This window comes from Corapipo altera, unplaced genomic scaffold (assembly GCF_003945725.1).
Source record: "Corapipo altera isolate COAL_440 unplaced genomic scaffold, ASM394572v1 23b, whole genome shotgun sequence".
Classification (NCBI taxonomy): Eukaryota; Metazoa; Chordata; class Aves; order Passeriformes; family Pipridae; genus Corapipo; species Corapipo altera.
In genome coordinates, this window is record NW_020884885.1 from 8923577 (window position 1) to 8945261 (window position 21685).

The following is a 21685-nucleotide window of genomic DNA, read 5'->3' on the forward strand; positions in this document are numbered from 1 at the left end:
TCCCCGAGAGCAGCATGCTGAGCTGGATGCTCTGTCATGACCTGTAAGACCTTTCCTCACCCAGAGGAGGGAGTACAGGCACCCAGCTCTGGCCACAGTGCAAGCAGTGGGACCAGGTGAGGCTCTCTGCTGAACAGCCTTGGCTTTGTAAGAGTGTTGGGAATAAAAGCTGGCTCTTGGGCCCCATGAGCCACCAGCCTTGCATCTGCAGGGGGGAAGATGAGGGTGGTTTGCCAGGAGCGAGTGTTGAGGCTTTACTTGGGAAAGGGCTGGGAAGATATTGCTCATCACAGTGAAGCCATGCACAGCTCCACCCCACCAGCCCCTAGCAGGCAGCTTTTGTTTAATATAACCAAAGCTCACCCATACCGTGCTGCTGCTGCACTAATCAACAAGAGGGTTGATCACAGCTAGATGCTGCTACAGACATGGTGGAACAGTGCCGGGATGGAGCAGGCCTCTTCCAGGTGATTCTTTGATGGCTGTGAGGCAACAAAAATGCTGACTATGGTTATTTTGGAAGGTGGCACTGTAGAAGGATGGCTGAGCACCATAATTTTCAGATGATCCTTCCCAACCTCTTCATTCACTCATGGCTAGGCTTCGCGAACGAAGATTTGAGTGAATGAATAGGTTGGGAAGGATCATCTGAAAATTTAGACAGTCAGCCCAATATGTGCCTAAGAGGGTAGAGGTATTTGGAAGTAAACCCAGCTCAGGCTGGTCTCCATGTGCCCTCTGCCGGGCAGCATCAGCTGGGAGGCACCCACTGAGTCAGAACCAGGAGATTATCTGAACTGAGTGCAGCCCCTTTCAGACCTAAAATTCATTTCTCCTAACACAGTGTCCTTCTCCTTGCCAAGAAAGCGGAGCGCGCCACAGCCGCCGCACAGAGCCATGCTCAGAAACCCCTCCTGGGGCTGGGGATTTGCTATGGGCACTACGCCATGCCCTGTGCCTGTGGGACCCACTGTCCCCACCTGGTACATACAGCTAAGGAGACAAGAGATTTTACTGTGTTTTATTTAGTAAAATGTTAAAATAAATAAATACAAATTGATCAGATGCTCTGTATCCCCTCCCCCCAACTTTAATTTGCTAAAATCTAAACACATTTGTACCAAAACTGAAACCACAAGGAACTTGAAGGCAGCAGAGACTGCAGATCACTATGAGCATCAGGCTAAAAAAAATAGAGATATTTAAAAAACCCAAACCAGCTCACAAGTCGGTGTTCTCATGGTGTGATTCTGTGACAACAGAGCAGTACCAGTCAGAAAGGGCATTTTACACCAGGGCCTGCAAGGACAGGAGATTGGTGGGGAATGGGACAGCACAGGTGGCACCGGCTCACAGAGGGCAGAGCCATGGCTTTGCCTTCACAAACCCATCTGGGAAAGAAGCTGCCATCATCCCCGCACAGCACCAGGCTCGTGGCTGCAGGGCAGCACTGCCTGAACGGGGGGCTGTTCACCAAAGTCACCTGGAGAAATCAGACAGGCTGGAGGAGGGACCAGGGCTTGGATACAGAGCCCTTCAGGGTCAGGTCCTGCTCCGAGCCCATGGCAGGACTTCTGCTTACAGCTTGGTCTTGGGTGAAACACTGGGGTGGGAGTGGAGGAATGGGATGAAGCACAGCACACAGGCAGGGTGGTGGTATCAACAAATCTACTGAGATGGTGCCACCATGATCACAGCAACACGAAGCCGTGATTGAGGCCTGAGTATTTTCTCTAAACGAGCAGAGCTGCCTTCACAACCCTCCTGCCCTCAGCTGCAGACAACACGGTGTTGGCAGGTTAGAGCCAGTCAGCCCCACAAAGACAAAATTCGGCATGGGCAGCCACCCCAGTGCTGCACCAGACCTCCCAGGCAGCAGCAGCTCACCACCACTGCACTGCTGTTGACACAGCAAAGTTGTTTCCTTCCTCCGCAGGAGTCTGAACAGGTCAGCACTAGCAGGATCCCCCCTTCCCCCTGGTACCTCGCTTAAACTTTGCTTAATGGAGTTTGCAAGGCATGCTTTGCTTCTGTGGGGCTATGAGAGGCAGCCAAGATGTCTCTGACAGTGTAAGACAGCGTTTGGGACGACCCTACAGCTGTAACTGGAGTGAAGCTGCTTGTGGGACACAACTGCCTGCTGGCTCTGGTTGCATGGGGCTGCCAGGAAGCTGACCAAGTCGCAGGGGCTTATGCAGGAGCAACAACCTTCCTTAAGGAGGGTCTTGGCTGCCTGTCACATATGGCATCAGGAGCAACTCAGAGACAACATACCTTGGAGAGCTGACAGGTAAGACTATGCCTGGCTCGAGAGTCAATCACTGCTTTGATGTCACTGATAATTTAAGTAAAGAAATATGAGACTATGATTAGAAATTACACAGTAGCCCAGAACAAGCAGAAACACGCAGCCTCCTGCCGCACCCAGCACAGAGCTTCTTTCAACAATGCCTACCCCAGTGCCTGCAGCCATGGAAAACCAGTCTTCTGGAGTCAGAACTGCCAGTACCTGCTTTACAGAGCTGAATGAGAGGCACAGAGCCATCTCTTTCCCTCCCCCCTCAATTCTGGCATGCCCCACCTGAGAGGCCAACACCTGGGTGGCAAGCCAGGGGAGCCCCCGCCCTTGTACACACACAGCATCTTCCCAGTCCTGCTACAGTATCAAACCTCAGCACTGGGGGTCCAAAATCAAGGGTGGCCACTGAACACAGCCCCAGGAGCTGGCCTGTGCCACTGCCTCCTTTCCCCGCCTGAGCTACAACCCCAGGGCTCACCAAGAAAAGTGATATCTTGAAGCTCAGAGGCAACAATACTTCATTATTTTTCCAACAACAGAGATCTAACAAGGCACATGACAAAAGGGCGGGAATCGGTTGAGGTTTACATTTGCCAGTGCAAATTCAGGAAAAAGAAAAAAGATGCAAACTCCCCAGGTGGTGAAAAATGCTGAGAGCCAATGGATTGATACTGCTCGCTGCTGCTGCCTTTCCATCCCACAGCTCTACCTAGGACAGGCAGAGCCAAGCTTACATGGCTTTTGAGTTCCCCAGGCACTCCTGAGAGTAAACATGCCCTTAAGTACTTCTTTCTTTCTAGAACTAGGGACTGGGTTGAGCTTCTCTCTCTCTGAAGCATTTGACACCTGCTTGGATACTACAGAGTGAAGAAGTACAGACACAGAGGTTACTCCCTGCTCACACTCGAGAGCTGGGACAGCTGTTTTCCCCCAGGAGGGTGCCTGTCCCACGGGCTGCTGCTTAATGTAGCCCAGAGGCAGGGCACTCAGCTTCTGACAGGTCACATTAAACTTACCACATGCCACAGTCTCGGTGCACTGGTGAAGTGCCCCTTTGCATGTGTCCCTAAAGAATCCAGACCCTGAGAAAACAGGGAGGCATTGCTGCTTGGAGGGATTTTGGCACAGAACTGCCAGATGTGACAGCCCAGAGAGCAGGAATCTTGCACAGATACTCCAAGTGATAGCTGAAAAGTACCTAAGTCACAGGTCCTGCCTCACATTGTCTTCTTTGCTCAAGTGGGAGCCAGGACCTCTGGGAGCTGATGCTGGTTTTAACCAGGCTAATTGTAACACTTGAACTAGGAAGGTGCAACCACACTAGCAGAGCTGAACCTTTAGCTAGTCTCCGGAATACTTCTAGCCAAGAAAATGTTTAATTAATATGGTCCAGATTAGAGCAGACTCTGGCTGCCCCAAGGTCTTCTTGATCTGCCTTATCCCCACGTTGTGGCTTAGAAGTCAAATAAGGCTCTTGTCAGAATGGGATCACTCAGCGGCAGAAGCAGAACTAGGGATGATTTAGTCCCTACTTCCTTCCCTTCCTGAAGCCAGGCAGCTCTTCTACCACCACACTTGCTCCTTTTGGAATACAGATCAACCCATGTCCGAAATTGAGGTAGGATAAAGAGCAATTCTGTTCTACTCTTTCCACTGAACTTTAACTGCAGGAATACCCATCTCCTCACAATGGAGCCCTATTTCACTCCTGGATTTTTCCTACCCTCACTTTCCCTCCTTCTCTCTTTCCACATTTTTCCTTTCTGCTCTGCTTTACCCCATGTAATCTTTGTTTCCTTTGCTCCTCCTGCTTTCTCCCTTCCTTTCCCATCTCCAAGCCCTCTACTCCTCACCCCCCGAGAGCCTTCTCAAGAGGCTTCTGTCCTTTCTTTTGTCCCTTGCAGCACCCACCTCTGGCCTAGAGCGATGGGAAGCCCTGGCCTGGCTGTTCTCATGAGACACACGCCAGGGACTTGCACAGCCCAGGGATTTTCACAGCACTGGTTCTCTTGACAAGCCTCTTTTTTTGTTCACCACTCATTTTAGTAATACTGACAGGGATATAGACAGACTCTCACACAGGTAAGGTCTTGGTTTTCTGAAACAAGCCCACATCTTAAATTAACCTCTGGGAGAGGTGTTTTGTCTTTTCATGGGTCTGTAATTACCAAGCTTACCAGTGCATGGTATAAATAATTTTCTTTATTGGCAAGTTGATCAACTATGTGCTCAGCCTATACAAGACACAATGATGCAGAAAATTCTTATCCCAAATAAGAGAGAAACAGGGGGCAAATGGAAGCTAAAGATAAAGGATAGAGAGAGTCATACTTTTCAAGTATTACATTCCATTCTGTAGAGTTACAAACAGGACTGAGCTTAAAGAAGGGTCTGAGTAAGACTGCAATAACCAGGAGACAAGATAGTCTGCAGCTATCATCTTTTCCTGATCCCATCTGATTTTTGAGTCATTCCCTGGTCCAGGTCTGACCACTGAAAACAAGGATCCAACAGCATGTCGCTGCAAGGTTCACTCACATGCCCTCAGACAGCAGTACCTAGATGGCTGTTGGAGGGTTCTTTGGAGACCTTTTGCCTTCTGAATGCCAGAAACTACAGAATCCACATAGTGCTCGGGAATGGCCTTTGCTGAGGTAGTTTTTTGGCCAGGCAAGCCTAAGTGCCAAATGAGTTAGCTGCATGACAAAACATCTTCCTCTTTCTCCAGGTTCCTGACTCCTACAGACTTCTCAGAAAACTCTCTGCAGTAACCCAGCAAGGCTGAACTTGCCCCAATCTTCAGAATTCCAAGGGAGGACAAATGGAGGTGAAAAAGGGTCAGCCCTAAAAAGACACAACAAACTGCCCAAAGGGGAGTGGTCAACAAGGAAGTGTAATATCAGTATTTCAGTGATCATCTGAGCAGTTCATTGAGAGAGGCCCTCAGTAAAACAGTGAATTTTGGTTTAACGTCTTAATATATGATATTTTAAACCCATGTTATTTTAAAAACACATTTCATTAAAAAACCTGTATTCATCATTAGTGCTTCAGAAGCAAAGAGAGCAGTGTGCAACCCAGCTGGGGAAAGAAAGAGAAACATGCATACTACAAATTCACAAATATTTCCCATTGTATCCACATGGGAAGGAAATTTCAGAGTTTACTCCCTGGATTGTGGGCTGTCACAGCTTGGTGGGCCTAAGAGGGAGATTTCACTCTGGGTTCTCCTGAATGCTGACCACATTGCTTTTTATTGTTGTCTCTGCAACAGTACATGGAAGAAGATGATTTGAAGCCAAGGAGGTCAGAATTAGGGTTCACATTTCTAAACAGATGGAATACAGACTTGCTTTCTTAAGCCTGGTCAGCTAGGAAGGATAAACTACAATATTGTTTTTCTGCCAACAATAAAACTAACAGGTCTGCCCATAAAATTTAATTTCTAGGGTAGCAGTTTTTAATGCATATCCCCACCGACAGAAACTTGCTTACAACCAAAGCCCTGTTTTGCTAATGCAAAACATTAATTCACCCCACCAACATGGTAGCTCCTGGCTAAAAATGATGCCCTGGAAGAATCAGCCAAGCTACTCACTCTATCTGCCAATCATCCCTAGAACTATTGCTTTTACTAGGTTTTATACAGCACTAAAATCACTGTTGGCTCTAAACAAAAATAATGAGAATAATAATGATAGTACTAATCCTTCTAGCCAGGTCACATGCTCACTTTGCCACTCTGACCACTATGCACCTTTCCAGCTGTTTAAAGAACAGATTGCAAGGACAAGGGAAAAAACAACTTCTGCAGCACTTGCTCTATTTCTGAGCAAAGAAGTAGGGTACTTCTTAAAAGTCCTTAGCACTGGGCTGAGAGCCAGGATTGTCTCTGATATGAGCTTCCTTTGTGGTCTCATAGCTTCCCTTGTAACAGAGATTTAAAAGCCACTTGTTTCCCACCAATGACAAGCAATGACATAAGAATTAGTTAATATCTTGGTGGTGGTTTGGAAATACAAAACCACATTCAATATGACAGCTTCTCAAAGAGCAGAAGTTTTAGTGTAAACTCATTCTATCTCAAACATTACATGAGAAAAACCCCTAAACCAATATAAACCCAGAACACAAACTTGAGCTTTAAGCTGTCAAAGAGTTTAAATTTCTTCCTTGATTGGAACCTCTTAGAGCAGCTAGAAAAAAAATCTATTTTCCTCTGTATTTAGCAAATGCCAATTCCCCTTCCACCCTATTACTGGTAATTGGGCAGAGATAATCCCAATTTACTCTGTCTACATAGCAGCATCATTGCCAGCGCCACTGCAGCTCTGGGAATGCTCCTTGCTCCAGACTGTTGCAGAGCCGGGAGAAAAAACACCTGAACAGGATCAGTGGGAGAGAGAGAAAACTATCTAAGCAGTATCAAAAAGTCTAAGTTAAGATCTGCATCCTTTTACAGTCTGGAACACAAATGCTGTAACAAAAGGGACATAAAAGTCTTATCTACTTGGATTCTGGAGACAAGAAGATGCCTCAGAAAAGCAGTAATAGCTGCTATAACATCTCCTGTCTGGTTAACTGTGCTCAAATTTAAATATGGCTACTAGTGAATTTCACTTCCATTCCCTCCTGAATCAGCAAAGAAAACAGAAGGACTATCTAGTCTCCAGGCATAGCCTGCTACCTCCAAATACTGCAGTGTTTCCAAGAGAGCTCAGCAGGTAACACCAGAAACAACATGACAACCATGAAGACTCAGCACACCTATCCCTGAGACTGTCTCTTACCAGGAATGTACTCAATGCTTCAGAAGATGATGTTAAGAATTATCCAAGTGGACAACTAAAGAGCAACCTGTTCAAAAAGGCAGTTTCTCCTGAATATCTGGCCATTAGCTGATGGCTCATATTCTATGAAAGAAGGCTCATGTTCAGTTTGCTTTCTCTCTTCCACCCTGGAAATTGACAGTCCTTTGTTTAAATGCTACGGGTTCCTGGCCCAGTGCTGCCCTGTGGTGATGACCCCCACTGGTAACTGGATTGATGCAAGGACATTTTTAGTACAATCAGTTTTGATGTCATCTGTCCAGCTGTCTCCCTGCCACTTGTGCTAACTTATCCTTCCAGCTCCACTAGTTCCAGAACAGAACTCAAGCATCAAAAGACAGAGTCGAGGTTATCACAGCTGAGAAGTGCACCTAAGAGTCACTTTCCCAACTGCAGACAAATGTGAGAACTCAGGATATCAGTTCTGAGCTCAGAGCTGAAAATAGTGCACACTCCTACAGAAGAAATAAAGTCCTTAAAGGGCAGAAGGGCAACCTAAGGGAGAGGGAGGAAAACAGCTCTAAGAACTCCACAGAAGCCCATTTGGCTGTGGCAGCAAAGAAACTGTCTCAGGCTATTTAGTGGAGTATTCGCTTCTTCTGACTCAGAAATGCATCCTTGAAATCCAAAGCTTTTCTACCTTCCACTAGAAATGGCTGAGCAGGTCTGCCTCGCCACCCAACTTGTACTCTCAAGGCCACCACCGGAGACATTGCCTCACACTGTGTACGTAGTAGCTCAACTCTGCTCCCACCAGAAGTAAAGGGAGTTTTCCAAGTACTTCCAGTGGAAACAGGCTTTGCCCAAATGTTTATGTGCAGTAGTGAAACTAGACAGCTCTGGGTGGGACACAATCTGACGTGACCACAATTAGCACCCTAAACTGAGACAGACCCCACAGTCAGGAAGCACAAGGCAAGCTTTGCTGTCTAGAGTGAAAAGATTATACATAAGAGATGAACTTCTTAAACAAGAGGAGATAATGGAAGGCGATTTCAGTCCAACCAACTCACTGTCTTTCATCCTCAAGCTCTAATCAGTCCGTATCACAAAACTGTAAAAACCTTAAACAAGCACATTGTCAACTGCTTTTCTCTGGGTTACAAACACATGAAAGAATGGGGGAAAGATGGTAACAACAGAGACAAGCCTGGCCGATCCTCCAGGTGGGGTGAGATCCAGCATTGTAGGATTTGATTCTCTTTAGAGTTTAGCCAGTAGATGTATGATATAATCTACTGAAACTGTCCCATTTGATTTTAAAACACAAACACAGCAGAATGTGATCATAAATAAGCAAAGTCTGTGTTAAAAAATTCTAAGTACACAGCATTTTCTCCAGTTCTGACACCTTTTTAATAGAAATCACTTGTTTAGGAAACAAATAGCACTTTTGTAATTTTTTTACAATGTTTCTTACCTTGATCTTATTTTAAGTAACACTAGGAAGACCTCAATATCTTTTATTTTCCTTTTTAATTTAAAAAAGTTGTTTTTTTTCCCCCAGATACAAAGATTTTGCCCTTGCATAAAAAAACAGTGCCCAAAACGATGACACAAGGACTCACAAAGACTCACTGTATCTCACTGACACTATTACTTCTAATCTATACCATGCAAGGTCCCATCTACCTCTTTAATTAGACTGTCAGCCTGAAAAACAGCTTTTCTATTCCTTATTTAGTTCTTGTTACCAAAAGAAGAGAAAGGAAGTGAAAGAAAAGGACATTTCTCTGTTGAGTTCACACATCTGGGTTATGTGCTACTTTGTTCAGGATACCTTTGTTGTTTATAAATACAGAAAAGGGCTGAAATCTCATTTTCAAGTAATTGATGCACATTTTCTCTTGAGACACCTCCATCCAATGCTCCAAGCTGACCCTGAATTCTGGCCCTCATTTTCCCATTCCCAACATAGACTTTCTGGATGAATGTGAGGACCCAAACCAATTCTGCAAAGCAAGTCTGTTGTTTAATGTGAACAGGATTAACCCCAAGCTGTTGGGACAGTAGATCCTCAGCCTATACATGTGAGGGGAAGCAGAGGGGCAGATACTGATCTTTTCACACTTGTGACCAGTGACAGGACTCGAGGAAACGGCATGAAGCTGAGTCAGGAGAGGTTTAGATTAGATAGCAGGAAAAGGTTTTTCACCCAGAGTGTGGTTGAGCACTGAAACAGGCTCCCCAGGGAAGTGGTCACAGCACCAAGCCTGGTTGAGTTCAAGAAGCGTTCTGACAATGCTCTCAGGCACATGGTGTGATTCTTGGGGTGTCCTGCACAGGGCCAGGAGTTGGACTCGATAATCCTGGTGGGTCCCTTCCAACTCAGCATATATTATGATTATATGATTATATGTGCTGGTTACTCAGTGAAAAGTCCATCTCCTTTCCTTTTGTAAATCTCCTGTCTAAACAATAGTAAATACTGCTTATTTGATAGACTTGTCCCTTCTGGGCACTGGGATTTGATAATTTATATTTCTGGTTTTTTTGGTTTAATAGTACTGAGAGTTTAGAAACAGGAAAAGCCCATAGGCTCTTTGGACTTGGTTTTGTTTTCCCCTAGCTAAACAAACTGTTCTGCAAATAGGAACTTGAAACCTGCTCTCCTCCCTTATCCCTGCTCCTCACCCCAAACAAAAATAAAACAAACCTATAGTGGCTGTGGAGGCTGCTGCAGGCACACACTGGTGTAAAATATAGAGAGAGTAAATATATTATTTCACTTGGCATGGTGCTGGCAAAGAACCCCCAGCTGGCACTATTCATGTAACATGATCCAAACTTCGCATGTACACACAGAATAAGAAGGATCAATTGGCAAACTCCGGTGCCGCCTGGCACAAGCATCTTCACGCTCTCTCTGGAACCAAAGAACTAAAGAATTCTGCACTTTCCAGAAGAAATCCAGTTTTGCTTTTCTAGAGTTTCTTTATTTTGCTCTTTCTCCTCGCCGCCACCTCCCTTGGCTCCTTCTTAACTTCACTGTGTTATTTAGTCTCATCGCCCTTGTTACAGTTCACCATGCAGCTCTGGGAAGGGGAGGGGGCTAAGGTGGAGGTGGCAGCATTAGTATTGTTAGTGGAGTCCATGCCGTTGGAGATGGCTACTGAATTGACCTCAGAGTTTATGGGTTTTGAAAGGTCGATGCCTTGAATGAGGCGGATCAGCTGTTTTACCTTCTCCAAGGAGCTGTGCATCTCCTTCTGTTTTGCAAGGATGGTATTCTTCATTTCCATGCATTTCTGCAGCAAAACAGAAAAGCAGTAATAAGTTCAAGCTTATGAATGAAAGCAGGTAAGAGAAGGAATATGCTGTTCACGGATCTAAATGTAAGAACCTAGAAAAGACTGCATCTACAATTTCACTTTTCCAACACGGAAGAAAAAAAGTCTCTGGGCTGTGTTCACAGGAGAATTCATAATTGCAGGCTGAGGAATTAAATTGCCAGGACATAGCTGTCACCTGGTGTGGCTCCCTTTTATTCCAAGGTGTTCTGCAAATGAACACAGACAGCTCCATCCTTTTGTGTTCCTTTTGAAGGAAAACTTCCAAGTATATGTTCTTACTATTTTTTCTATTAGTATAGCATTACTGAAATTTCTTTAGCTCAGATTTGCAAGCTCAAGCATCCTACTGCAGCTGACTGCTGACAGTGTGTGTGCACACCATTAGTGGGATGCAGCCTTTGCTTTCACATACATTTTAGCAGGAACATCGCTTCCTTCTCTCAATAAATAAAGGGGCACTTGAAAAGGAAAACAAACTCCTCTTCACTTGAAAATCTTATTTTGCGGCCACTTCTTTCTCTTAGAAGTGGTAGTAACATAGCTAGCTCATCAGTTAAGCATCAGGGTAAGATAATTTTTTAAAAAGGCCACAAATGATGTTTCAAGAGTGAAAAACTGCTTATATGTATATTTGAAACCCTCAAAAATGAGCAAACAGTAGCTATGTCTGTTACATTCAGGTTTTTATGCAAAGATGGCAACCTTTCTACATTTTTTAAATCTTTTATTCATGCTGATCTCCAGAAACTGTTGGTTTTAGCTTTACTATTTTCACATGCAGCTCCTGGCACCATAGTAACACCATAAAATCCAGACCGATTGTGTCTGGTTTGGACAGGTCCAATGTAAGTATAAACATTCTCTTTACCCACTGCCAATTCTTCATGTTAAAGGCTTGCATCTGCCTGGGTGCCTCACTGAGAAACCTTGTAAGTGCTTTAGTGCTGCTCAGGTTACACCCAGCTACTGCTAATCAGAAGATAACAGTGTCGCAAACTGCTAACCAGCACCCCTCACCACTGGTTTGCTCCCAATCATTTTATTGTATTGTCAGTACTGAGGGGCCTGAAAACATAGGACACTTCTGTTCTAGTAGGCAAAGACAGGCAGCCTGGAAAGTGCATCTGTATTCAAGAAGTCTGTTCTTATGTATCCAGCCTTACCGATGTGCAGCATCGGAGATTTCGCTGTGTTTCATTAAGTGATACTGACCAGGACCGCACTAAGTGAGGGGCTCAAAATTTACACTGGCAACTCAAGAGACTGATTTGCATATTAAGGTGAGAAGAGAGGGCAAATTAATATGTATGTTGCAATTACTGCAATAAACTAAGGTGGAAACTAAAGCTTCCGGTTTGAAGTATGACATTGTCTAATTAAATACTAAGCAGAGCCCTGCACAGTGTCCAGGTGCTGACTGCCAAGGTAACATGCCAAGAGCCTGAGAGTCATCCTTGAGCAAACAGTTGCTTTTGCATCAGGAAGGTCTGGAAAGCTCAACAAGACTGTAACTCTCATTACACACAAAGGCTCAACCATTCTTCTTTAAGTGAGCCACTGGAGATTTTGATTTAATCTACTGCCCACAGATGATAATGCTCTGTGTCGTTTTTGTCACCTCCTGATATTACAGGTCTACCTACACGGTCAGCATGGATCATGTATAAGAGACTCAACGTAAGTATATGTTGCCTTTATTTCATTCCTGCTCCCCAAAGTCCTAAAAACCAAAGGAAAAGGCTCACTTAGTTCTCAGTAAATCCAGTGGAAGACAGGTCTAGTACATCAAGTCACTCTATTATAGTTTCTCTCTGCATTCTGGCACTAGAACACAGGTGAAGAATTATTTGGGAGGACAATACTCACTGTTATAGAATTGCTGAGCTGTTTGACCTTCTGCTCTAGTTGTTCTCTTTCCTGTTTTAAATCTGAACTCCATTTAAGTAGTTTCTGTTTTTCCTCTTCTTTTGCTGCAAAACAGGATATTTAAAATGTTTCTGTTACAATAGTGAATAGAGGGTCTAAACTGCTTCATGTAAAGAGCATAACCGGGTTTAAAGTCAATTCAACAACTTGTGCACTGAATCACCCCCCAAATTTTACTCACATACATAAGCATCACAGAAGGCTTAACAAATATTTAGATTGCTATTTTCACTTCACTAGTTATTAAGATTCTTCTCCTTTAATTTCCTTTTTTAAAGGAAGTACCATTCTGTCCCATTCCCAAAATAACATCTTCCTATGTTAAAAGTGAAACAAAAGTGTTGTCCACCATTTTCCTACCTGCTTTATATGCAATATATGAATGAACAATTGCTAAAGTTCCCGGCCATGGGATTGCTTCTTCCTTCTTTAGCATCTGAAAGAAAATTGTTTATAGAGATATAGCTGGTAAAAAAATCTACCTCTGAGAAAATAAAAAGGAGAGACAGAAAGAGAGAAAGACTGAGGATTTTCTTTCATGGCTATCATTAGTCTCAGCCCTGTTAACATGAAGTTTCACAGACCTTTTCTGAGATTTAACAGAGTGAATTATTCACAACTGTATTGTGGCTTCCACAGAACAGGCCTGTTTCTTACAAATGTCAGCATTTTCCTAAATTCCCTCCATAGCCACAAATAACATCTATTAATGAAACTGAACAACTCAAAAGAGGAATGAAAGGATAATATATCTGAACTCAAACTCTCCAGGAGACATAAACATTACTTCATGATTCAGATAAATTGCTGATCTTAGTTGTTCTGGGAGAAAAGTTTTCATGCCACAGAACAGTCTCCACATCATACATTCAAACATCACACTTCCTGCCTAGTAAAACATGAAACTGTCCTATCTCCCCTTCTTATCAGAATCATCTTAATAGAGTTGTCAAACTCTCTTTAAAAGGGTAAGCATCATTTATGTCTTTCATATCCTTCCTACATTTTGCTTCCTAACAAACTTTTTTGAGAGGAAAGATATTTTTAATAACTGATCAGAGTGGTACCTCAGAAGACAGAGGACTCGGTCAGTTTACAGTGAAATTACTCAGATCTCCCTTCCTACTTTGTGGGAACCTATCACAGAAATATGAAGGGGAGGGGTAAGGTCAAAGTAGGCAAGAGCAGGAATTCTTCTGAGCAGCATATCATATGTCAGGCTGTTTTCTCACATCACTACCTGGCTAACCAAAGGTCATGTGGGTGACCAAGCAGCATGCTGTGTTAGACAGAATGCTAACAGCTTCAGGCTGCTCATTATCAGCAGTCCTTTGCAATTTCTGGAGTTCCATGGAAGGGTTAGGAATACAATAGTTTACTTCTTCATCTTGTAATCTCAATGCAATTATGAACAAAATATTAAAATATAATCTGTTCACTTCAACTGTGTATTTTCAGACAGGGATCTGCAAGGAAGGACTACCAAAGTGTTCACCTATCCTCATTATACAGAAGCTGGGTGATATTATTAAAGAGATCACTGAAGACAACCTCTTTATATGAGTAAAGAGGGGCTTATATTTGCTCTATCTATAGAGGTAGGCTTGTGCAAATGTTTTATTTATTTGTCCAGAAGAATATACTAATAACTTTTGAAGAAACAATGAACTTAAGATGAACAGCAAAATTTCTATGGGTAGAAAGACAGAAATATCGGTCCTGGATAATCTTTCCCAAAAGTCTGCATGCTTTGGCCCAGAAAAAGAGCAAAAACACCAGGGTAACAAATACAGATTCCAAATTTGGGAGCAAGACCTAACAGTTTTGTATTTGCATGCATTCTGACACAGGTAATTTAATTAATTTCACACAAGCCTTATTACAGATCAAATAGATTTGTTCAGTGTCAGGCTGTCTTGGTTTAAGTAACCCAAGCAATCTGGTTATTTTCTTTAACACAGAAAAATCTTCACAGTGCATTGTATATAACTCCCCCTGTCTGTCAAACAATACCTGGTCTTGACATTTGGGACAGATCCACATGCCCTTGGGAATGGTTTTCAGAGGCGGGTCCAGACAGTCCAGGTGATAAACACGTGAACAGGTGTCACACATCAGCAATTGCCCGCTTTTTCTGCAAACACTGCAAAAATCCTCATGGATATCACCCTACAAAATTGAGGGGAAAGGGTGTGGGTGAGCGAAAGAGAGAGAGAGAAGGCAAAAAGTGAACTCTGGCCTTTGACATCTACATTCTAGTTGAACTGAAAGTTTACAGCACAAACTATTTCTAAGGGGATTCCAAAAGATCAAGCCCTTTTTAGTCTGTGAAACAGGAAAACCAGGCAGCATGTCACTGACATCAGTCCTCCCAAACACTCCCTCTGTCCTCCAGAGGCAAAATGGTACAGCAAACACTTATTAACATAACTTCTCTTAACAACTGCTATCCCCTAGTCTTTCTTCTTTAAAATTCCCACTTTACCCTGCTTTTTATTTGCCTGAACTGATGAGCTACACACTTTCTTAACCCTCCTCATTTCTGGATGTAAGCCCAACTCCACTCCAGGAATGCTGATGAGGCTGTCTTTTGCCAGTAATGGTATGTAAGAAACCCCGAGTGACTTAAAAGAGCACTGTCAAATATTTAGGTCACCTTTAAAAATGAAACTGTAAGGAAAAGGGGCTGTGCTTGTAAATGAAAAAGGACAGAATTAATTATGTTCTGCGACAATTCTTTTTACTTCACTTAGGCTACCTCAAGTTGCACCAGAAAAAGCTGTGAGTCGAAACTTTCTCATTCTCTACAGAGAGTGGTTTGTTTCATCACTAACAAAGGCTGAGAGCCAGGATGAAAGAATATCAAGAGAGATTCTAACTAAGGGTTTTTTAAAAAAGAAATAATTGAAAACATGACTGGCCGTGTCTTTTAAAACAACTAGGTTTAGTTACTATTGCTTCACCATTAGAGAGAATTTTTTCTACAGTCATTAATATCCCAAAAAGGTAGGTCTGATTTTTGTGACTTTTTCTTCTCTCTCTCCCCTCCTGTTACTCCCACCTCATGCTAGGAGCAGTGGTGGTGTTTCTGTTTGCTTTTCTCTGTTTTCAGGATATTTGAACAAAGAGGCATGAAAAGAAAGGTGGCTCAGCATTCATATTGAAGGCAAGGGGCACCCAGCCCTCTCCTCTCACCACTTGTGGGTTGCCCTGGAAACTCCACATATTCAAGGCCCTACCCAGAGTCTGAAATACAAACTTCTCAGCAACTTACAACGAAGTTTCACACACACCCCAGATCTTCAAGACTGAGATCTTAAGATGTGTGTGTTGAGTGAAACTGTGGGTATATGCTTCCCCTATATGAAATATCAACATGTGCAAGGTTTCATTTTGATGTATATTGTCTTTTCAGGTGCATGAATAAGTTCTATCAATTTCGAGGGATGGCAGATTTGGCCATGCACTTACACATTAAGTTACCAGCCAAAAAAAATTACACTAATCTCCACTATGGCTAAAATAATACACATGTTAGAAGAATGACACACAAGCAACCTGCTCAGGTTTCTACTTCCCAGCAATCTTGCTCATGAGGCTGTTCTTCAAAGAGAAGGCTATTCTTCTCTTAATTCCCAAGGTTAACAGTGATTTCATGTTTTGTAAAGGATCAATCTTTAGTGATTTTTCAGTGCCATGCTTTGGATCCATATCTCCCAGGGATCATTGAGAGCTGAATAATGGTATTACTTCATCCTTTAACACCAAAGAGTTCCTCAGTGTTAAATGAAGAACTAAATGGGTGACACTTCATGCTTCTTGTGAAGTGGTATGTGTAAAGAGGCTGGGAAGAACTTCTTTTCCTCTGTGAGTACAAGGAAAGGAAGGCAGGCAGGCAATGTCATATAAGCTAAAATAAAATCCTCCGCAATCAAAGGAAAAATTTAAGAGGAAAATTCTCTCATTTTAGAAAAAAAATTCTACTTCAGAGAATTACATATCTTAAGATGCTTGGGTTGCCACAGATTACACAATGGCTCTTGGTAAGTGGCTCAGGTGCAAAATTATTGCTTTGCTGAAAACCAAACCTGTTATATCTCATACCCTGCGGAAAGAGACCTACAAAAGTGACACATGTAGTTTCTTCTTGAGGAGAAGATATTTATAAATTTAGACCTAGAACATTCCAAAATCCACTGAATGCTGCAAAACCTGTAGTGATACAGCTGATCAGTGTGCAGTGCAGCTGAATACATGGAGATGACAACACACAGGCACAAAATTCACAGTCCTATGTTTGGCAATGCAAAATTCAGGGCATTTCCTCACAATTAATAGCTGTCCTTACCAAAAACCCAGCCACTGCTGGATTCCAAAGAAATGCCCCAGGTTTTATGGGCAGTTAATAAATATACGCATAAAGAGGTTCTGGATTTGATGTTGTGACATGCATCCTACTAACCTCAGCTTCTGAACCAGCTCTGTGTAGGCTGTAGGCAGTCAACTTAGGCTAGAGCAGAGCTCACTGAGGCAGGCTGAAGTGACTGAAGAATAATTTCAGAAGAGACATCATAAAAGGTGATTCAACATCACTTTTTGTTCTACTTTCTCTTCATCAAGGGACCAGGAAAACAAATAAAAGACTTCTGGATAACTAACAGTTTTCTTTATTTTTATAAAGTGTCTAGAGCAGCAGGGCCTGGCTTTAGGCAACAGAACTGAACAATACAGTATCAAATGTAGTTTGTGTGTTTGAATATGTAATACCTATACTTATGCATACATTTCACTGGAACAACATGGGAAAGCTAAACATTCTGCTACAGGAATTTTTCATGACCATATAAATAAAGATGATCAGAGTGTACGATGTAAATGAATTTAATTATCAGAAGAATAATAAATCTGGCCTTTCCTAACTTCTATGGGTTTGACTTTGCAGTCTGAATGTTCTGTGATGCTTCTCTCAATTGAAACGTTGCTTTGATATAAGAGTTTACTAATGAAAAGGCATTTTGTGACCACAGACTTGAACCATCACTAGAATAGAGATTTTTGCACAATTCTTACTGCTGAGTAATTGACCTTCAAAGGCAATTGCTATCTTCCAGGTGAATATGCCACTGCTGTGTGAGGGAGAGCCATACATAACCAACTGGTTCACAAACAATTGCCAAACAGGAAAAAGGGAATTAAAAAAAAAAGAGAGAGAGAGAGGAAAAAAAAAAGATGCTTTGCTCAATCCTGCCTATTGCATTACTTACTTCCTTTTCCCAGGTTCTATTCCTACTTTCTATCCCTCCATTCTTATCACCAATCCCATCTCAAGTTTCTGCTTCATCCTCCCTTCAAAATTTCTCCCTGTCATTCAGAGAATGACATTTCAGGAGAAATTCAAGAAGGCTGTTCTGAGCCATCGAACCTGATGCCAAGTGCTTGGCCTGATTTGCAATTTTCATAGGCTGGCTAAACACAAAGATTACTCAAGTGCTAAAATCAAATTTCCATTCTAAAGCCTATAGGAATTAGACCTTCTCAGCAAATTAATGCAAAAATATTTTAAAGATAGGCAAAACTGCAGTCTTTTTCTGTATCTGTCTGATGAACTGCTCAATTGTTTTAACTGAGACTTCTGAAATAGCCTTTTTCTTTGGCATGCACTTGTTGTATTTTCATTTTTAAGTCTCCAAAAGCTGGAGGCTACAGACAACATGTTCTATCCCATCTAGAATAAAAGACCTTTCTATAGTCACATCATCTGCTAACAGTGTAGAGCCTCTTCAACATGACACGGTCTGGCCTCATGGCCAAAAGAAGTGATCCTGCTTTCTGTATATGCCCAAACACACATTTCACCCTGTATGAAGCTGGCACAAGAATGTGTGTGTCTATAAAATTAACTGGATTAGGGCATAATCCTGGCTAAAACTCATAATTTTTAGCTATGCCAGTTCCCTTATGCAGATCACTATGAGGCCTCAGATATATCTGTGCTGAAACAACATAGGAGGCATTTCAAGGATGAGAAAGGACTGTTGGTGACAGGCAGCACAGTTCTCCTCAGTGGCAGCACCAGTCATAAACTGTGGCATAAGTATTTCAGTGGATACTGTATTCTACATCTAATTAAGTTTCAAGGTCCTTAAATGCCAAAGAACTAATTTTCCTCTTTGTCTTTACCTCCAGCATGACTTGTATTGTTGCTGTTTAAATATATACTACTTTTCCAGCATTATACAGTGCTTTTCCAGCCAACGATGCTAAAGGTTTTTACCAGTATTGCTAAATTCTCAAAACTCAGATGGGAGAAGCACGCAGCATGACAAATATATAAAGAGAGGAAACCAAATCACAAAAAAGTGATGTGACTGCACAAGCTTATACGGTAATTTTATGATAATATATTAACAGAAGACTACCTTCCAGCTCATGACAGCAACTGGAAACCATTCCTCTCTTTATGATTAGCAAGTAAGAATTATAAGATGCAATGACAAAAGAACATATATTTGTCTCCTTTCTGATATTTTGCCATCTTTGAAGATTCACATTTTGTTACATAGTTTATTTTTAATTAAAAAAAATTATCAGCACTTTGAAATATATTTTTTACTTTTACACGTATCTTATTTTAAGCAGAATTCAATACCAAGTATTTTCTGAGAAGTCTACCAAATTAGCCCAATTGATAGTGAATATGTATTGAATGGGACTTTGGCATAAAATTCTTAAAAAAATTAAACCCTTTAAAAATGTTAGTCCTGTTGCATACGTAAAAACTAAACACCTTGTCTGAAAACATTAAAGGGGACTTATATACAATTTTAAAGGCAAAAGAGTGTTACTGTGCTATATGATGGTATGTTTGGGTAGGAGAGAACATTTATTATCAGCTGTGTAATCTTCCATTGTCTCCTTTAAATCACTTAAATTTTGATTAATTAATAAATATTAAAGAAATCCAGAACCTAGGCCTAAACATGATTCTAATCCAGAACATTAAGGGCATTCAGAACTAGATCTGAATGCTACAGAAATTCATTATTCTTGATTTAGCTTGCTGCCAAAAAACAGGGCAACAACTCAACCTACTGTTTTGAAAGCTCTTACACAGTGGGAAAAGACTTGGCAGCATACACACACGCCAGAGATGGAAAAGACCCCCACCCCATCATCCAGTCCTTCTCTTGGGGCCAATGTAAAATATGTGCTCTTCAGCATATTTGCAAGTTATCTGTACTGCTTACTTTTTAAAGTCCCCAGATAGGAAGCTGTCCCACCTTATCTCTGAGGGGCTGCTTCATAGTCCCATTCATTTGACTGTCCAGAAAGGCTTTTTACAGTCAAGTGCTATCCTGCTCTCAAAAATTACTATATAAGATAGAACCTTTTAATTTCACATACATATTCCCTGGGTATCAGAATTGCATCTATTTATTTCAGTGCCTCAGACACATTTGTACTATTTCTACTCCTGTTACTTCTGCAGAACAAATACAGTAAAGAGGCTTCTATTCCCCATTAGAATTGGTTTCTATTCCCCATTCTACGTGGTCAGTAGGGTTGGTCTCTCAGTCTATGTACTTACAGCAGTGCAACTATATAAATGAAAATAAAATGATCCAACTCTTCCTTAAAGCCTGTTACAAATGGTTGGGCCTCAACTATATGTGACAATGTCTTTTCTAAAAAAAAGGATTACAGAAGGAGTTTGCAGCACTGGTACGAAGAAATAGCAAGCACCTTTTGATTTTTAAACTGTGCCCTGTAGATATGAGTCATTAAAATGTAAGCACTTTAATCAAAGTACACTACAACTCCTGAGAACTCTTTTCTCCACACTGAACAGGTACAATACACTTTCTGCCAAATCAGTGCTGCAAATACTGCAAATACTCTTGGCTATTCTGCATGATGAAGCAGTTTACCTCCTTCTCTCATTACAGAAACATAACTTTTTTGTTATTATGGTCTGTAACTAATACTTTTCATTCTCCTCTTTCCTCCCCCCGCCCCTTTTTCATGGATGACAGATTCAATTCAGTCAGACAAGATCTCAGACACTGCACAAAAGAAATGAGCTCATCTAGCATGCCTGGTGCCTCCCAGTGTTTCAATCCACGGAAGGAGTTATAAATAAAATCTTTACGGGATTGCAACATAGGTGCAGGAGGAAAAGGGAAGGGTGTTAAAAAAATGGTGAACTGTTTCACTGCTCTGAATCAGGACAAACGATGAGTGAGACTAAAGAAACAAAATCTGCAATGATTTTCCTTCTGTCTGTTTACGCATAACTTTCTAAAAGTAATCCCCTCCCCAAGAGTTACTTACGTCTGTGGAGCTGGGGCTAGGCAGGGACACAGGCTGAACAGCTGCGGGAAAAGTAAATGTGGTCTCTGTCTTTTCATTTTCAGGGGAGTCAGGATAACTGGACAGAGGGGATGTGGGCATCAAAGCCCCAAACCCCAACACCGTGTTGTATTTAGGTGGACGACCTACATATTAACAACAGGGAACACAAACAAACAAACAAAAAAAGAAAGGAAAAATGATCTTACATACCTTTGGCCAGTGGTCCTCATTGGCTAGCGTGAAAAAGGAAATGATGTAGCACAGAGAGGAAGTTAATATAAAAGTTACAAGTGGAAGGACAGAAGCAAAGATTTAAACATTTTTTAGAAATCTTTAAGTAGAATTTTGCAAGGAAAGAACACTTAAAAGATGTATTTCAGAAGGAAACAGAAATAAGCTCTGTAGAGGGTCAAAGAATCATTCCCACAAAAGCAGCATAGGGGCACTTGCCACTCCTAGAAATGAGGCTGTTCAGTTTTTAGGGGAAACATGTTGGCATCAAAGCTAGAGAGAAGCGACAATAACTACTATTAAATCCTTTCTAGTGTTATCCCACACCTCCCTATCTTTCTAGTGCCAGCATAAATCTACACAAAGGTTAAGTCCTTTATCAGAGGCCAACACTCACGAACTCCCTACTTTTCTTCCCATTTTTTAAAACCCACTAATCCACAGATCAGCACTTTCTACCCTACCGGTACATTTTTAAAATTAGGCTACCTCAAGAACAGGTCTTCTTGTCCGACCCATAACTACTACCAGTTTTAACCTATCACTGGTCTTCCACTGTAACCCCCTCCAAATTCTGTGTTCTTTCTTAGACTTTATCAGTCAAGTATGTTTGGTTATGCGCAACTCCTAAATGCTCCCTTAGACTAGCAGATGTGCAAAGTGTGTTCATAATAATTTTTATAAAATAATGAATGCAAAGCAAGACAGGAAAAAACCCAGTAGGTAACCATCATTTCTGCCTCCCTTCTCCAGGG

General features: G+C 41.9%; 1 protein-coding gene across 7 annotated transcripts in view; it reads right to left on the reverse strand.

Annotated features, from left to right (window-relative positions):
• Window positions 1–10042: 10042 nt before the first annotated feature.
• PHF21A (PHD finger protein 21A) overlaps window positions 10043–21685 on the reverse strand; it is a 128182-nt gene continuing 116539 nt past the window's right edge. For 5 of the 7 annotated variants that reach the window (XM_027641924.1, XM_027641920.1, XM_027641922.1 and 2 more), the window contains 5 exons: window positions 20679–20842; window positions 14361–14516; window positions 12708–12783; window positions 12288–12391; window positions 10043–10376 (listed from right to left, as the gene is read on the reverse strand). In XM_027641924.1, coding sequence (XP_027497725.1) covers window positions 10122–10376; window positions 12288–12391; window positions 12708–12783; window positions 14361–14516; window positions 20679–20842 — 755 coding nt within the window. In that variant the 3' untranslated portion in view covers window positions 10043–10121. Of the gene's footprint in view, window positions 10377–12287; window positions 12392–12707; window positions 12784–14360; window positions 14517–20678; window positions 20843–20909; window positions 20933–21685 lie in introns of all 7 variants that reach the window. The other 2 variants (XM_027641927.1, XM_027641926.1) reach the window with 1 other exon arrangement.